The 19,150-nt window shown below is 33.6% G+C and overlaps 1 protein-coding gene across 1 annotated transcript; it reads left to right on the top strand.

Annotated features, from left to right (window-relative positions):
• Positions 1-8,497: 8,497 nt before the first annotated feature.
• On the top strand, positions 8,498-19,134 carry LOC127720428 (heat shock 70 kDa protein 12A-like). The gene is made up of 6 exons (XM_052227017.1): positions 8,498-8,730; positions 11,992-12,201; positions 13,239-13,564; positions 14,684-14,902; positions 15,636-15,792; positions 17,970-19,134. The coding sequence occupies exons 1-6, from the start codon at positions 8,628-8,630 to the stop codon at positions 19,022-19,024; spliced, it is 2,070 nt and encodes a 689-aa protein (XP_052082977.1). The 5' UTR covers positions 8,498-8,627; the 3' UTR covers positions 19,025-19,134.
• Positions 19,135-19,150: the final 16 nt, after the last annotated feature.

A 19,150-nucleotide genomic window follows, 5' to 3' on the forward strand; every position in this document is an offset into this window, starting at 1 on the left:
ACCAACGTATGGTTGATTCCGGACGTTGTTCGTTGTATACCGTTCGTCAATTTTTTTTTCAGTACGTTTGTTGCGTGTTTTCGTCAAAGGTCTGTACCGTTCGTTAGTAAAACATCGAGAACAAAATTAGCTGTTTCTATTGAAATACCTATCTTTTATTTTTTGTTAGCAAGCATTTGAAACTACTAAAACTATTTAACATTTCTAACATTTCATATTGAAGATTAAAACAACCTGAATTTTGTATTTGTTTGACGTGAAACAGAACTTACTGGAGCTAGAGAAGCCAACTCATCGGCAGCGCCTGATTGCAATCCAGTTTTTTTTAAATCCAGTATTTTGATCTTGAGTTCAAAGGTCAAGCTCATACGAAGGTCAGGGTAATATGCGTCACATCGCCTTAAGATGATACACGTTCATATCATGCATATTCAAATATTTTTTAATGAGTTTGCTATTAGTGTGTCATGGATCCGGAAATATACTGGAGTAGAACATCAATGACTATGACGTTTTTTTAAAGCTTTGTAAGCTTTGAAAATTTGTCACACCGTTTCATACATTTTTCCTCCATATTGATAGGCTTTTGCACAACGAACAGTACAAGAATGTACAACGAACGGTTCTAAAGAAAGCAAACAAACTACAAAGAGAATAAATCGTACAGTGCCAAAATTCTGAGGTCAGTTTTTCAAATAAATGTCTGCAAATAGAATAAAACAACGGGTTTCTCATTCGCATTATGTATTTTAATCAACAACAAATCACAAAATACACGGTCGCATTTAGTGTAAGAGCCAACCAACTATGCTATATTTTTAGTTTAATCAAGTTTGAGTTACACAGAGTGTTTGTTTTTATCAATATATAATGCTGTCAGGGGCAGTAAACTTTGATTTCATAAACATCGAATACTTAACTGAACAGTACGTCAATTAGTTTTTGGTGAAAATATTAGGACGGTTTATCTACCAATATAGTTTTGCGATGCAGCGATTAACGTCCGAAATCAACTGTATACGGCGGTTATACCCCGAACAATCTAAACATGTAATAATAAACTGTATTCAATATATCCTTGTATTCTTACAATTACGTATTTGCTTATTTGTAACAACGATTTATAAGAAATTCAAACATAAATTAAGGTGACTCAACTGTTGCTCGAACTTTCTTTACTGTATAAGATGTATACACAATGGCATGAGAAATATCAATTATCCAGTCATCCAAGCGTCAAATGTAAAGCAATTGTTTGTGCGAGATGAAAACCTTACCACTCATTCAATCGTGAAATGAAGATCGTCTTTTGAATGCTCTTTGTTATCTAAGATGCATCCATTAGAGCTATTTTCCTAATTCTTGTAGATTAAAGGTTTGGTTGGCATGCTTGCTTTGTTTTTATAAATGTTTGCTCAAATTAATTTCAATGCCTAAGCAAACATTTATACAAACAAAGCAAGCAAGCCAACCGCACCTTTAAACTACAAGCATTAGGAAAATAGCTCTAATGACGTTTTATTTGTATGTGATGTAGATTTAGACCGAAACCGAAAACTTTGCTTTTTCGGTGACGTGGATTTCCTTAACTGTCCAAGATATATGTATTCAATGATGGCGTGTCATATGAAAGGATAAATTTTATCCTACATATAGATCTGAATCTGGAAAAAATTATTACAGAAAATAGAATGGACAATATTAGCAATAAATGCTATTTTTTTGGAATTTATTGATATATTACCCCACACTTTCACTCACAAAGTATGCATATATAATCAATCCTTCTGACTTCACAATTTTTGCTAGAAAGTCGGCTGAATTAAGACTTTGTATGATGAAAATTAATTAATTTCCATCTGTGAAAATGCATCGCATGTACAATAGAAATGAATCGCCCCTACAGTGAAAATGAAGTCTAGTATCATTATTCGACAGTTAACATGAATCGCATAACGAAAACAGAATAGTGGAATTTAATTCAATATCAACATGCTGAATAACAAAACCTGTTTTAGGTTATACAACATTGATAATTATGTTAAAAGGTACATTTTTCAGCGAATGAACCTTAACTGCTGCGTTTCAATCTCTTGCACGCTCTGTTCGTGAACTATTCTTAATATTTATCTATTTGTGTATCAATTTTACACCTGGATGGCTGTAGGCGCGATGAAAACCCGTCCGCATCTCATACCTATATTGTGAATTTATAAAAACAGTACACATGATGTATTATTTCTTATTTTATTCAAAAATCATCTGTTTATTTATCATTCTATATTAGAAATTCATAACGGATACAGCAAAAATGGTATTTTAGGATTCGCACATTATATACACTGATTTTTGCTTTTTAAGTGTCTATCTATTCTTTTTTTTTTTTATAGTTTTCAAGATAGTAGGCAAAGACGTAAAATATTGGTAAAAATCGTCAGTAACTTCTACAAAAACTTATTTGTGGTACTTGACTTGCTGATCATTTTTGCTTTCTTATGTTTTTATCTATCTGATTACAGTTTTTCAAATTGATAAAAAAAAAAACGTCATTAGAGCACAATAACTCGAGAGTCGTCTGACGATTTCGACTATGTGCTTTGATCATTTTTGGAATATTAGCCAATAGTTTTGAAATAATAGATAATAAGTAGACCTGATCATTTTGAACATTTCAACCTCTTTCTATTTGTCTATTTTTCTCTATTGCCTCAATTAGTAGCAGTTTTCAAGATAATAGACAAAACCTGCATTTTATTCCTGTGTTCTATTTTAAGCCATGTCGGCCAAGTTGGTTGGCAAGCGGGGTCATCAGACATATTTCTAAACTAGATACTCTAATTATGATTGTGGCCAATTTTGGTTAAATTGCCCAGTAGTTTCAGAGGAGAAGATTTCTGTAAAAGTTAACGACGACGGACGACGACGGCCAAGTGATGATAAAAGCTCACTTGGCCTTTTTGGCCAGGTGAGCTAAAAAAATGATATAAAGATAGTAGCACAGATTTATCTTGCTTGGTGGAATGAAACTTATACAGATGGTTGATATAGGGAATAGGTTAAAATTACTATTAGTTCAAATACAGGTTCGGTAGAGTATCCCATTATCAATTATTAATTGCAACACATGTATACAGACAAAATATTAACAATGTAGGTTTCTGCTTCTCTCTCACTATAATTGCAAGCATATGTACATAAAATGTAGTTCGGGTAGCATCAGTTGGTAGTGAAGCTTTTACTGGTATTTTTTTACAAGCATATTTGTAAGATTTTAGTCCTTACTATCATTTGAATACGGAATTGCAGCTCATATTGATAATATCTTTTCTTCCTCTATAATAAGGGGCTGACGGGTTGCAGCAGTCCATTCCATTATTCAAAATAAGCTATTTCTTAATGTTCACGCGTATTTCGATATTTAGGTCCTTCGTTACTCCTCTAATATGCGTTGCGGAACATATTGACTATATACCTTTTGTTCCTCTCTTAATAAGCTTTCGAATGAGGTAAAAGGTATATCTATAATTAGGGGCTAAAGGGTCGCAGCAGTCCATTCCATTATTCAAAATATCCATTTCATTATTCAAAATTGGCTATTTCTTAATTTTCACGCGTATTTTGGCATTTAGGTCCTCCGTAACCCCTCTAATGGTCATTGCGGCACATATCGTTTATACTCAGTCTATTCCTCTATCAATAAACTTTAATTTGGTGTATAAATTTTTCCTTGATTAGGGGCTGACGGGTTGCAGCAGTCCATTCCATTATTCAAAATAAGCTATTTCTTAATGTTCACGCGTATTTCGATATTTAGGTCCTTCGTTACTCCTCTAATATGCGTTGCGGAACATATTGACTATATACCTTTTGTTCCTCTCTTAATAAGCTTTCGAATGAGGTAAAAGGTATATCTATAATTAGGGGCTAAAGGGTCGCAGCAGTCCATTCCATTATTCAAAATATCCATTTCATTATTCAAAATTGGCTATTTCTTAATTTTCACGCGTATTTTGGCATTTAGGTCCTCCGTAACCCCTCTAATGGTCATTGCTGAACAATTGACTTGTTATATCTATAATTAGTGGATGAAGAATAGCAAAGGTCCAGTGAAAATAAAAAAAGACCACGTAGAGTATTTTAATTTATAAATATATGTTTTGGTATTCAGGTCGTCCATACATTGAACCAAGGAATTCCTGTTAAAAATAGTTAGGAAAACCCACTAGTTTATCCTCCGAAACTAGGAACCAGATAAATAAATCAAATTAGAATTTAAAGAGTGTTTTTATTTATTTTTTCTGATGTCAATTTGAATATTTGTTAGATAACACCAAAAAGACTAATTTAGAAATACGGGATATAGCTAAAATGTCACAGTCAATTTTTTTATTTTTATTTCACTATTCACCGCTTTAACTTGAATAATGAAACATAAAATATTTCATTATTCATTATTCATCACTTGATATTGAATAGTGAATAGTGAACTATTTCATTATTCATTATTGAATTTTGAATAATGAAAAATGAATAATGGACGTACTTCAGCGTGGTAATAAATTAATGTATTTTAACAAATGCATATTTTAATCTGTCAACCAATCAGCTAAATGTGGTTTTCTATTGGTCTAAATGGCAATACTACAATAATCAATACATCTTACCAAATAATAACAAAAAGTCGGCATTATGCATAGAGGAATATATTATCTTTCATTAATGTCGGACGTCGAAATCTAAGCAAAAAGAAATTGAAAATAAACAATGATAGGTGTAATAACAATTTTCAGACAGCAATAGATCGGTTTCATGAACGGTCTATTCCTAGCCGTTTAAACACAGAACCAAATTTAATTCGTGAAATTACTCATCAAAATCATATGCATACAATGTGGTAAACCGATTGTCAGACCATATTTATGTTTTATTGTCAGCTATCAGACCGTCTTATTATGTTGTCATGTGTAAGATCCGGTCAATATAGTGTTGTCAGTTGTCAGGCCCTGTCTTATTATGTTATCATGTGTAAGATCCGGTCAATATAGTGGTGTCAGTTGTCAGGCCCTGTCTTACTATGTTATCATGGGTAAGTCCCTGTCAATATAGTGTTGTCAGTTGTCACAACCTGACTATACTGTGTTGCTTGTTGTCATATTCTGTCAATACAGTGTTTTCAGTTGGCAGACTGTCTATACTGGATTGTCATGGACTATCTATACTGTGTTGATAGTTGTAAGTCCAAAACTATAATATGTCTTTACTGGGTTGTCAGTGACTGTCTATACTGTCTTGCTTGTTGTCAGTGACTGTCTATACTGTGTTGCTTGTTGTCATATCCTGCCAATACAGTGTTTTCAGTTGGCAGACTGTCTATACTCGGTTGTCAGTGGCTGTCTATACTGTGTTGATAGTTGTCAGTCCAAAACTATACTATGTCTTTACTGGGTTGACAGTGACTGTCCATAATGTGTTAATAGTTGTCAGTCCAAAACTATACTATTTCTTTACTGGGTTGTCAATGACTGTCCATAATGTGTTGATAGTTGTCAGTCCAAAACTATACTATGTCTTTACTGGGTTGTCAGTGACTGTCTATAATGGGTTGATAGTTGTCAGTCCCTGTCTATACTATGTTGTCAGTTTCCATACTCTGTTTATACTGCGTTGTCAATACCTTTCCATACTGTGTTGTTAGTTGTCAGAATACCCGAATTAATGTTAGGGTTTCCTTAAGTAGATCAATAAGTTTGGCATTGCTTTATCTGGGGTACCCATTTCAATCCGCAACTCAATTAAACCCCTTATCAAAATTAATCGAAACTTTCTCAAATCTTAATAACATTAAAGGTACTAAATGTACTGCACTAGATATGTATGGCCGTCTCAGAATCTAAAGGACTATAATTTTATTGCTCGTACCCTAACATAAAAATAACGTCACGTCATTGGTTGAATTTTCATTGTTAAGAACGTTTTTAACCAATCACGACGTTTTTGTTGTATACTTTTGAAAATATTACCCAGTATGCATTAGATTCTGAAATGACGAATTAATGTTACTTCCCATGATGTTCGAGGCTTAAACATTTTAAAAATCCAAAACCTAAAACAAACGTTGAAGAGCTGATAAAACAAGATAGACCAAATGCGAAGCCCAACCCGGACAAAAAATGCGATCTATGCACAAGAGAAATAAATACATTCCTGATTTTAAAAGGATTTAAAAAAAGTTTGAAACAGCAAATTTCAATACAACAGTATTCGTATTACATACCAATACCGAGAAGTATTGGCTACTTAACTGATGATAACCTAGCGGACCTACATTTCACCATCAGACTTCATTTATATTTGTTAAAAACAAAATTGATAAAAAGAAAAATAAATAATTGAAGCAAGATTATGCCATGCTTTAGTCCGATAATTAAGGTTTTACATATATTAATCCTGTTGCGACACGACTGTTTTCAGGCGATCTCTGCATGATAACAAAAAGTTTACTAGTAACACATCTGAGTTAATCTTACATCTTAAAAGTATTCCTCAGTGAATATATTTTTTCTGTGTTAAGAGTAACTTATTAAAATAAAAATGAAGAAAGTTTATTAATGGTTTTTGTCTCAATTTCTTTTATTGACGTAGACCACTCTTCTTCACTCATTGATATTTATAATCTTTTAATGGCTAGGGTTCGGTGAAGTGAAGATTTATTCATTATAGAAATTATCTTACAAGCATTATGATAATATACATCGGAAATCTTCTTTCCATTAATCGTTATTGATTTGAAACAGTTTGTTAGGGATTGGCGTAAATTTAATTCGACTCACACGATGAATGAATATGATTGTGGATGTTTTGGTATAATAAAATTTTCTGAAAATTCTAGATTGACATTAACCACTTCCAGACTTTATCTAAATTTATTTTTCGTGCATTTTTTCACAGTATTCTTTCTCCTGTTTTGCGATTGTTTCGCATGCAATATCTAGGATTCCTGAGGCGTTTATGATATAAATGCGAACTGTTACGGTAGTGTGCAGATATGACAAACTCCATGTCATGTGAGTGTCGCATAACAGCCAATAAAATATACATCATATGATGAAGACATAATCTTTCAATCAGTTTAATTGAGGTCTGGAGCTGGCATGTCAGTAACTGCTAGTAGTTCTTTGTTCATTTATGTATCATTGTCATTTTGCTTAGTTTCTTTTGTTACCTATTTTGACATCGGACTCGGACTTCTTTTAAACTGAGTTTTACTGTACGTATTGCTATGTGTTTTTTATTCTACATTGGCTAGAGGTATAGGGGGGGAGTTGAGGTCTCACAAAACATGTTTAACCCCGCCGCATTTTTGCGCCTGTCCCAAGTCAGGAGCCTCTGGCCTTTGTTAGTCTAGTATGTTTTTTTAATTTTAGCTCATTTATATGTTTTGGAGTTTAGTGTGACGTCCATTTTCACTGAACTAGCACACAATTTTAGTTAGGGGCCAGCTGAGGACCACCTCCGGGTGCGGGATTTTCTCGCTGCATTGAAGACCCATTGGTGGCCTTCGGCTGTTGTCTGCTCTTTGGTCGGGTTGTTGTCTCTTTGACATATTCCCCATTTCCATTCTCAATTTTATGGTCATGGAGCAAAACTTGACTTAAAATGCAGTTGAAAAACAACGTCTTTTGTTTTCGCTTAATGAAAAAGGCAAATGTTTAATGGCTCCTACGTGCAGAAATTTAGTATATTTTCTATACTTTGTAAAATATGAATTTGATTTTTTGGATTTTTCAAATCTCATTGAGATAAGCGTTCGATTGAAAGTAATTCCATCCTGTATCATCCAATCAGAAGCCGTACAAGATTCTATTCTGAGTACCATCTTTAACAAATAATTGCGCTCTTGTTACCACCAGAGTACCTTATCTTTCAAATTTATATAGTTTAAAAATCTTCTAATCCATGAATATAAACATTCGAATTATAGTGCAACTTCAAAATCATCAAATAAGCCTTGTCATCATAGGCATTTGTGTGTCTGTGTCCAAATTTGCCCCACTGAATTATTTGTCTTGTCTTGACTGTCTTAAACCTAGCTTAATCACAACCTACTGAAAATTTCTTGGGCTAATTCGAAACGAAGTGTATGTTAATTATGGTGTTAGCCCTGTATATCAATAGGCTATCTAATGGAGAACGTCTTTCATAAAGTTGTCAAATGTATAGATACTGTATATTTAACTTTAACTAACCTCTTATTTGCCTATTTTTGTTTAGCTTCGTTTTGATTATATAGCACTTTAACTGTTTCGGTTCTTATACATGTATCCTTGGCTTTCAAATATTCGGCTTTGAGCGTTCCTGATGGAGGTAAATCCAGAAAAGTGCTCCAGCAGCATGAATTTGTGAGGTGTTGTTTTTATTTTTATTATTATATATTATTAGGTTTTGGGTTTTTACATCATTCTGTAGTCTTCGTTTAATGGGGACATTTAAATATTAATTATGACGCAAAAAGAAAATTTTACAGTGGTGATTATAAATGAAACAAAGACGAGATCACATGACAATAAATACGATACTTTCGTTGATAGTTTGATTTATGTATTCACTCGAAGTGAGAAAGAATTAAAATGTGGGTATGCTTAAATTGTCACGAGTTTAACAGTCCGGAGAATGAAAATTGTTTAGCATGCCATACAGCTCGACCACAATCAAGAACAGGAAGCGCAAAAGGTATGACATTAAAGTGGTGTTTATACATATATACTGATAAAGTGATAGATTTTGAAACGTAAATATATTTAGGGTTGTGGCAAGAAGGAAGTAAAATAAAGATAACTGCTAAACATAGGGTATGCAAAATAAATTGGCGGCGAGATTTAATAAGTAGAGATAAAGATACACTGCATATTTAAGACCACAAAATGAACAAAAGCAGATGTTAGGTAAACGTTAATGAGAAAGCACATCCTAAAATAAACAAAACAAAATATCTAGGTCAATATACAAGTATGGTCTTCGTCAAGAGAAAGGTATATCATCCCGAGTATAGACAATTTGTAAATAAACTCAACAGCGACTATAAAATACCTGCTATCAAAACCAAATTCCCTGAATGACCAACACTAAGAATAATGATAAAAGAAAAACAAGAGAGCTACAGATGAGGTTCCCGGCTTGGAAAAGATTGATTGGTGTTTGCTTTACGCCGCCTCAGCACTGTCATAATATTATTTTTCGTAAATTGTTTTGTTAATGATTAGGCCGTTAGTTTTCTTATTTGAATTTTTTCATATTGTTCATGTCGAGGCCTTTTATAGCCGACTATACGGTATGGGTTTTCTCACGGTTGCATATAATTGTTTGCATCCACTTCATTTGGACTTTGGTGGATAGTTGTCTCATTGGCAATCATACATCTCCTTAATTTATATACATGTATATCGCGACGAGAGCTAATTCAATTCTTGGAAAAGAGGGGCGGAAGATACGAAATATACTTTGTTGGAACATGCATATTCACACGTTGTGAAGGTAAGTTAAAGTAGTTATTTGTCTACTTAATCCTATCCCTTTCAATATCGATGCATGGGATTGAAATTGACCGAAAAGGGTCAACATGCGGTCCTGAACGAATTATTTTAAATCTTAACCCTTTTTGTATATTCAACTTTTAAAATGGAATGTTTTATGGCACCCATTTCGGCACAATTTTCAAGGTTTCGATGAATGCACAAATTACAAATAACCAATAAAAGCTACACATAAATGTTTTCATCTTTTTAACATGTTTTTTTAACTATACGGCTTGTTGTCGTCTTGTTCCCGGTGGTATCACCAGCCTAGTAGACAACATTCTGGTAGTGGCGTAAAATGCTTTGATGAGGCCCTCTTCTGTCAATTGGCAGTTCTCAAAAGGTTAAAATCTTTCGATTATCATTTAAGGTTTTTGTATATATTTGGTTTTCAATGCTCTTCAAATCTGTAATTGATTTTGACGAAAAGCTTACAGCTGTTTTGTTTCGAACGCCACTGGTAAGATATTTTTAGAAGAAACACGGGTCTGTCGTACTAAATAACAAGCCACGTATCTTTGTTGGTAACTTTTTACAAGTCTCTATTATAAAGTACAAAATGTACGTCATGTTTCACATCAATTCACCACCAGGGCCGTTACTACCGTTGAGGAATTGCCTCGTCTGATTTTCTGGCAAAAAAAAATAATAAGAAAAAGAAAGAAAATGGAGAAAGAAAGAAAATTGGAGAAAGCTAGGCATGCAGGGGTAGAAAACATCCTTGCATTTTCTTGTATAGAAATAAGAAATGCATACTTCGAATAGTAATTAATGTTGCGTGCAGCTTCTGTACTTTTATTTCAACAACGTTAGATATCGAACTCTCTGCGTGAATACCATCGCCATTAAACCGGCATTTGGTCTGCCATTATTCATTTCCCGCGAAAGAGTCTCTTGAACAAGTTCGACCGTCAGAGATGACTGAGAACAGGTTATGTAGTTTAGCCATGCTTCACATCCATCGTTCGGACAAAGTCGGGCAATTGAACGCAGAAGATGTTCTCAAACGATGGGATCGTTGGGGCACAAGAAATGTCGAATTAGCATTCACAGACAGTGACTAGGTTCCAATCTTTGGGCTTTATTAAAGTGTTATTAAAATGTATGTTATTTATAATGAAGCGTTGACCACATACACATGTCCCGCTTTTTCTACTATCAAACCCAAGGGTGACTGGGGAATAGAAATATGGTCACCATTGGTCTTCCAGGCTCCAACTGGCAGTAAAACCCTCGCCAAAGTGACGCGTCCGTTTGGCTGTGCGGTGTGGGATGTACAAGTCCGCAGAGACGCCCGGTCAGAATAGGGACGTTAAATCCGATGTCTCGTGTAAAGAGAGTTCCACGCTCTATGCAGATTAAGAACCCTTGCAATAACTCTTTGAGGGGTCCGTAGCTAGTGGCCTGTTGCAAGGCTAAATTTCTGTCCCTATCCAATATACCCTCATTTTCCCGTGGCAGTCCAAATTTCCCCCGACCATCACCCGGACGGCCTCTATTACAGGACCTACCGATTGTATTTGTTGTTCGTCCTGAACATGCATGACATATTTGCCACTGGACTTTAAGCAACCAACAATCAATTAATTTTCTGCTATCGCATATGTATCTTACTGTAAATGGATGCACGTTTGATTGTACAAAATTCTGATAGCCCAATGCAGTTCTTCATACGGTAAATATGAAACAAAAACAAAAACGGATGTAACAAGTTTTATTTCGGACCATTATATTACAATTTTCGGCCGGGGCGCTCGTCTGTTTCAGATGCCTTGATACGGCCCTGACCACAGAAAATATTAAAATACTAGTACTGGAAAACATTGGTTAATATGCTAAATCATTCATTCTGCAAATGTATTTGCTTGCATAACTTGCATAATGTTTTGACTATAATTTTCCAACTAACTTTACATAATCAATTGTTTTCACTTTACAGTGATCTTTCATTGTTTACATGAGGATCTGGATGGGGAGGGGGTCCTTAATTTCTGGGTTTCTTCAAATATTTTGGGCATTTTTCTATATCTTCAAAAATCACGCTTATTGTGTAAAATTTCTATAATCAGTATGTTCTTACCGGATTCTTTTATTTTCCACACTTATTAATCTTTATACTTTTGCACTCCATTTTTCTCTATTCTTTAATTTTTTGGCCATTATTCTCTTTTCTGTAAAACCCCATCCAGACCCTCTTACATGGGAAAAGAGTCTTATATATACGTGTGTAAAATGTCTAAAAAGGAAAACACAGTCTTCTTTCTCTAATCCTATGGCTTGCATCAATTATTTCTCACATAAAGACAGTACATTGTTCAATAAAGTTACATTTTTGTTACAAAATTGACATTATCTGTAAAGCTTGACTGGGATTAATTTTTTGTTGTATTAACTATAATTTTTTGGTATATCTTGGAAGGTCGAAGAGAAAACAAAGTTAGCAGCCTCTTTCTCGATGGTATTAAAAGGTCTGTTGATAAGACTGCAGTTGTTCGAACAAGACGACCAGCTAGCGAAGGAACTTTGGAACAACGACAACAAACTGATGACGTTGAGAAAGTAACAGAACATCTTGTTCAACAATTTAAACATTTGCTTTCAAGTGCACCAAATGAGCAGAAATTTACAAGTGAGTATCTGTTTGAGATTATCTGTGAGATTATCTTAAGATTAGTTGTAAGATTTTAATGCAACTTAGGATGACCCTGTCCTTAACAATATTCCTGTCGGTACGTTGTCGGTAAATCTATACGGGAAATAAATGGACCAATCATATTAACGTATTTCCTAATATGCAAATCATATAAGAATTATCACTCTTTAACATCGATCGTATTTAATGTTGGCCTTCCAACTGTTTAGATTCGAGTGCCACTGATGATTCGTATTTACATGTATAAGAAACGCGAGTCTGGCGCGTAACAAATTATAAAGCTGTATTCTCCAATGAGTATCTATGCATATATTGGTTAGTCGAGGGATGCGTTGCCACTATATAAAAAAAAATATTGATTTTATCCCCTGAGTGAAGGACAAAACTATGTCCTTTTCCCCGGATCCGTCTTTAACCTTATGCATATCAGGGATCAACCATACGCTTGAAATATTGATATGTGAGTAATGAGATCTGATCATACATATACATTTACAGCAGGGTGAGGGGTTCAAAGAAGACAAATCGATTATTTAAACGTTAAAACCATTCCTCTTGACGTTTAAAAACAAGACAGAAGCTATGAAAATATCAAGTAGTACGACTTTTTTTCAAATTTCATATGTAAATGGACAATATCTCGAGAGAAAAAAACCCAACATATTTAAATGTTGAATTAGGCCGGACAGATTTAGGAGTTAACATAAATTAAATTTGTTTAGAGTGAGTAAGACCTAACTCCTTGTTAACAATTTATTTCTTATTTTGAATTTCTGTATATTTGTTTACATTTTCTCACTAGTTCTAAATACAAAACAAATTTTTAGCTTAGATTTTAAAACTATCCTTATTGTGTTCTATTTGTGAGAAAACTAATCGTAACAAAGTCATAACGTTTTAATTTGGTTGGTTAATATCGGTTGGCACATGCAAATTCCTTTACATGAAATGTGTCAGAAGAACGTTACTTTATTTGCAGAATAGTATTTTTACACATATATTTTATCTTTAAGGACATGACTTGGATATGTTGCAGATGACAAGTCATATGTTGGTGGCTGCTGTGGACTTTGGTACAACTTATAGCGGTTATGCTTTTTCCTTTCGCCATGAATTCAAAGACGACCCTCTCAAGATACATGCTAACCAAGCCTGGAATGCTGGAGGTCGATCTCTTTTATCTTTAAAAACACCAACATGTCTGTTACTGAACAAAAACAAAGAATTTGTGGCGTTTGGCTATGATGCAGAGAATATGTTTTCTGACATTGTAATGGAAGGTGAACAGAACAATTACTACTATTTCCACAGATTCAAAATGAAACTACATAATAATAAGGCAAGTTTATCAAACTTTCTTATAATCAGGCAAATATACAAATATTTCTTATATCAAGTAAAGTGTTTTTGTCGTTTGATAAGACTAATGTGTTAAACTATCTCATAATAAAGCAAGTTTGTTAAACTATCGTTTAATAAGGCAAATGTGCATAACTTTCTCATAATAAGGAAAGTGTTTTAAATTGTCGTCTGATAAGACAAATGTGCAAAACTTTCTAATACCAAAGCAAGTGTGTTAAACAATCTTATAATAAGGCAAATGTGTGTATAAACTATATCATATTTAGGCAAGTGTGTAAAACTATCTTATAATAAGGCAAGTTAGTAAAAATATTTCATAAATGTGCAAAACTTTCTCGTGTTAAGGCAATCTTGTTAAACAATCTTATGATAAATCAAATGTGTAAAACTCTCTCATAATAAGACAGTTATATTTGACCTTATTAATATTAAGGCAAGAGATGGAAAACGATTATGGGTTTAAATCAATGAAACAAAGAACCACTTTTAAAAGTGTTATATCAAACAGTATGGAGCGCTGTGTTCATAAACATGTGTACTTTCACTTAAGTTCATTCAGTTGTCTATGTTGTGTTTTTGTATATTCCGTTTGTCTTTTGATTGTTTTTGTTTTCATTTTTATGCCATGGCATTGTCAGTTTGTTTTTGACTTATGAGTTTGAATATCCCTCTTTGTATCGTTTGTCTCTCTTTTTTAGCCATAATCAGTTTGGCTTCACTAGGGATTCAGCACTAGATCAATTAGTAAATATTTCAAATGATTTTGGTATAGTTCTGGATAGTGGTAAAGAAATAAGGGTTGTATTATATGATATAAGAAAATCTTTCGATAGAGTTTGGCATAGGGGTATTCTTTTCAAATTACAACAAGTTGGAATATCCGGAAAGTTTTTAAAATTCTGGAATTCCTGTCATTTAACAAAATAATAGAATAGAAATGAGTTTAGCGAATATATCATTTTTTGTATTACATGTAGTTCATAATAAATAGCCAGCAGCTTATCTCAGACATTTGTAAAATTACAGATAAAAACAAAACGGGAATAAAGACAAGCTAGCAATTCTGACAAACAGATCTTTTCATTTTCCATTGCAGCATATCACAAATGAAATGGTTTTAAAAGACATTTCTGGCAAACAAGTTCTAGCGCTTGATGTATTTTCATTGGCAATCAAAGCATTAGTTAAGCATTTGCTAGATCTTCTGGAAAATAGGGGGACTAATGTAGAGATGAAAGATATACTATGGGTATTGACAGTTCCTGCTATCTGGTCGGATGCTGCAAAACGGTTTATGAGGAATAGTGCTGAAAAGGTAAAACGTCCAAAGATTATCCAAGCATTAATTTGAATTAAAAAGGATATGCGTTAGATATAGACAAACTGACATTATCAAAATTGTCTTTATGATGTAACTTTATATACATTAAGTGTTATCATTTTATTCTGGCCGGATGCTACAAAACGGTTTAAGAGGAATAGTGATTAAAAGGTAAATGTTCCAGGATTATCCAAGCATTAATTTGAATGAAAATGGATATGCGTTTGATATAGAAAAACTGACACTATTAATATTGTCTTTATGCTGTAATTTTATACACATTAAGTGTTATCATTTTATTCATGCCAAATGCTACAAAACGGTTTATGAGGAATATATAGTGATTAAAAGGTAAAATTTCAAGGATTATCCATTAATTTGAATGAAAATGGATATGCGTTAGATATAGAAAAACTGAGACTATTGATATGGTCTATATGGTGCAATTTTATATACATTAAGTGCTATCTTTTTTTTGGTTTTTAAATATGATAAAAAATACTGTTTTGAAAGGAATAGTCTTTGATAGGCTTCTTGTTCCTTGACAGACCTCTCACTGTAATGGAGTAATAATGTAACGTTCACCAACGAACATCTGAAACAGATTTTCTTTCCCAGGTCCCCTTTTCAGCACGCCTTATTTTAAAACGTATTTAGGACCATCTACGTCTGAACAGGGTTCATGGACGTATATACAAATGTAATCTAATGATTATCAATTTTTTAGGCAGGAATTCCAGAAAATAATTTGAAAATTGCGCTTGAACCTGAGGCAGCATCTATTCATTCTCAGTATCTTCCAACAAAGAAACTAATTGGAGCTGAAAAACAAGGATTTACAATGACAGAGCCTGGAACAAAATATATGGTTGTTGATCTCGGTGGTAATGTTCTTAAATTTATTGTTTGTTGATATTGTTGTAGTCCAAACTCCGACACCGTGGTAACGTCGTCTTTGCTACGCTACTTTGAATGTTTAGCAAAGCAACGTCACCGCTGTTTCGGAGTTTAGTTAAGTTTTTTTAGACAATACTTATTGCAATTATTGACAATAATCTCCTTATCATTTGTTGATATTGTAAGCTGTCGAAAGAGATTTTTTAATATCCCACATCAAATAACGAGTTGCAAATGATTTAAAGAAATTTTAAGAATCTACCACTTTATTTTCAATATTTTTCAAAACTCTTTTTGCATTTTCACTTCTACAAGACTTTTCATACAGTTTGACATAATTTTTCCATGCATAAAGATACGAAAAATCATAAGACATACTTTTCCTGTCAAAGGTTCTTATTTTAGTTCATCAATCAGGCTCGAAAGCCAAGTATGGGCTTTTGCTATCACTTTGCGTCACTCGTCTGTCGTTTATTCGTTAACTTTTACAAAAAATCTTCTCCACTCTGTAACTACATTTTGTACTGGTCTAAATTGAACTAAAGTCGGTCACACTTATCGTTTGTTTTGATTTATAGTTCAGTTTTTAAAATCTGCCACCTAGTATACGAAAAGAAGACATGGGTGAAATGCTAGTATTGTCTGTTACTTTGAAAAGCGTTAACGATAGATCAAATCTGACCGAGCAAAAATGTTCAGAATGTCAAGATTTAAACGTTGTCTACCGGTATTTTGGCGAAAATTCTTGAACGACTCCTTATAGTATTGACAATGTATCACCCTTTCATAAAGATTTTTCCATTTTCTTTTTGCCATTTATCTTGGAAATTACGATAGATAGAGAGAAACTTTTCAGACAAGACAAGATCTACAATAGTTTAACATCGTAGAAATTTTCAGACCACTCTTTATATAGAGGTTATTGCCCTATAATGACGATTTGTTTTTAACCGACTTTTGTGTTTTGCCTATTATCTTGAAAACTACTACAAAGATAAACTTTTAATAGCAAAAATTATCAACTAGGGTTGATCTGCAAAGTTGTTTACAAGAACAAAATTGTCAGTTGACTCTTTAAATAATTTGTTGCATTTGAAGGATGATTTTAACCCACTAACTCTTTTTGAGGTTTGAATATAGTAATCATAATCGCGACAGAAAGAATGGTAGTGAAGCTACAATTTGCACATATGAGTGGTTATCTGTTATACAGACATTCCATAACGGTCAACCAAGATATAATGGCGCTGGAATGACTAGCTTTGTCACTAGAACCCTTGATTCAGTACCTTCTGTATTAACTACAACCCTCTGTCATTGAAATTATGAAAGGAAATGCAAGCTCAAGAATACCAACTGGGAGATAAATATAGTTTGAATCAGTTCTAACTGTTCAGTTATAGAACTTTCATATTCGGTTTTAGAGTAGAACTGTCAGGATAGTATGTTCCTGAGTAGAACTGTCAGGATATGTTCTAGAGTAGAACTGTCAGGATATGTTCTATGGTAAGAACCGTCAGGATATGTTCTAGGTTAGAACCGTCAGTATATGTCCTAGGGTAGAACTGTCAGGATATGTTCTAGGTACAACTGTCAGGATATGTTCTAGGTTAGAACAGTCAAGATATGTTCTAGGTTACAACTGTCAGGATATGTTCTTGGTTATAACTGTCGGGATATGTTCTAGGGTAGAACTGTGAAGATATGTTCTAGGTTACAACTGTCAGGATATGTTCTTGGTTAGAAATGTCAGGATTTGTTCTAGGGTAGAACTGTCAAAATCTGTTCTAGGGTAGAACTGTCCAAATCTGTTCTAGGGTAGAACTGTCCAAATCTGTTATAGGACAGAACTGTATGAATATGTTCTAGGGTAGAACAGTTCTACATACATTTGTAACTTAAATTAAAGCTGGTCTCTGATTACGATTTAATACACAGTGACTTCAAATTGTCAAGTAACATGTAGTCAAGAAAAATCTTTAAAATAAAGGTATTTACTGTAATATAAATTTTTCACTGAATAATAAAATGTCAGAAATATATTTATGAATAAGTAATGTTTTCAAACTGAAAATACATTTCAATAATATGGTGACGATTTTTTTGTTGTTGGCCATTATATGGTTTTAAGAACTATAAAACATAATTTAATGTATATTAACAGGTGGGACCGCAGATATTACTGTGCACAAGAAGCTGTCAAACGGAGGACTAGAAGAACTGAAACATGCCACTGGTAATGACTGTGGAGGAACTTCCGTGGATGGTCATTTCTTTCAAGTACTTACCCAAATTGTCGGTGGTCCCCTTATTAAGATTTTTGAAGAAGAAGATCCAGAGGGTTATTTAGATCTCTTTCGAGAATTTGAGGTGGTAAAAAGAACAATACACCCGAGCAAAACAGGAAAGGTAAACTTCTCGATTCCATTTGTGTCACTTAATGAAAAGTGTAAAACTCACCTAGGTGAAACCCTACCCGAAGTCTTTCTTGCATCTCCATTTAAAGATGATATTTCATTTCGAGGCGATAAAATGAGGATTGATGTTGAACTGATGAAGAACATTTTTAAGCCATCAATTGACAATATAACATCCCTCATACAATCAGTATTAGACAGCGATGCCTTGATAGATGTATCGCAGATTCTTCTTGTTGGTGGGTTTTCAGAATGTTTACTTATACAAGACGCAATAAAAACGAAATTTCCAAATAAAAAGGTAATAATACCAGAAGAGGCAGGGTTATCTGTTCTTAAAGGAGCAGTGCTATTCGGACATAGACCATTCTATATTGAGTCACGAAAAATGAAATACACCTATGGCATAGAATTGAAGGATCATTTTGATTCATCTGAACATGATAGAAAACGATTAGTTTTTGTAGATGGAATCGAATATTGTGATAAGATATTTGAAAAACTTGTTACAATAAATGAAACTGTTCCTGTGGGGTCGACAATTAACCGGTCATACAGCGCTACTGGGACAACAACCGAAACGGACGAATTTTCATTCTTTATATCAACAGATGAGGATCCGCAATATACCGATGAAGATAGTTGTTCTCATCTCGGGACATTATCCATCCCCCTTTCCGATCCATGTGAAGGTGGACGACCAATAACTGCTATGTTCTATTTTGGGGGAACAGAAATAGCTCTAACTGCTACAGAGGTGAATTCTGGGATTCAATATGAAGCCAATTTCAATTTGATTTGAAAAAAGAAAATAACAGTGATGTTTACAAAAATATATACTTTAGATAAAGTATTGAATAATGATCACAGAAGTGTCTGAAATGTTTTACTATTAAAATCTATATAACATTCTGAATGTGTTTTAAAT

Source organism: Mytilus californianus, unplaced genomic scaffold, assembly GCF_021869535.1.
Source record: "Mytilus californianus isolate M0D057914Y unplaced genomic scaffold, xbMytCali1.0.p SCAF_11, whole genome shotgun sequence".
NCBI classification, from domain to species: domain Eukaryota; kingdom Metazoa; phylum Mollusca; class Bivalvia; order Mytilida; family Mytilidae; genus Mytilus; species Mytilus californianus.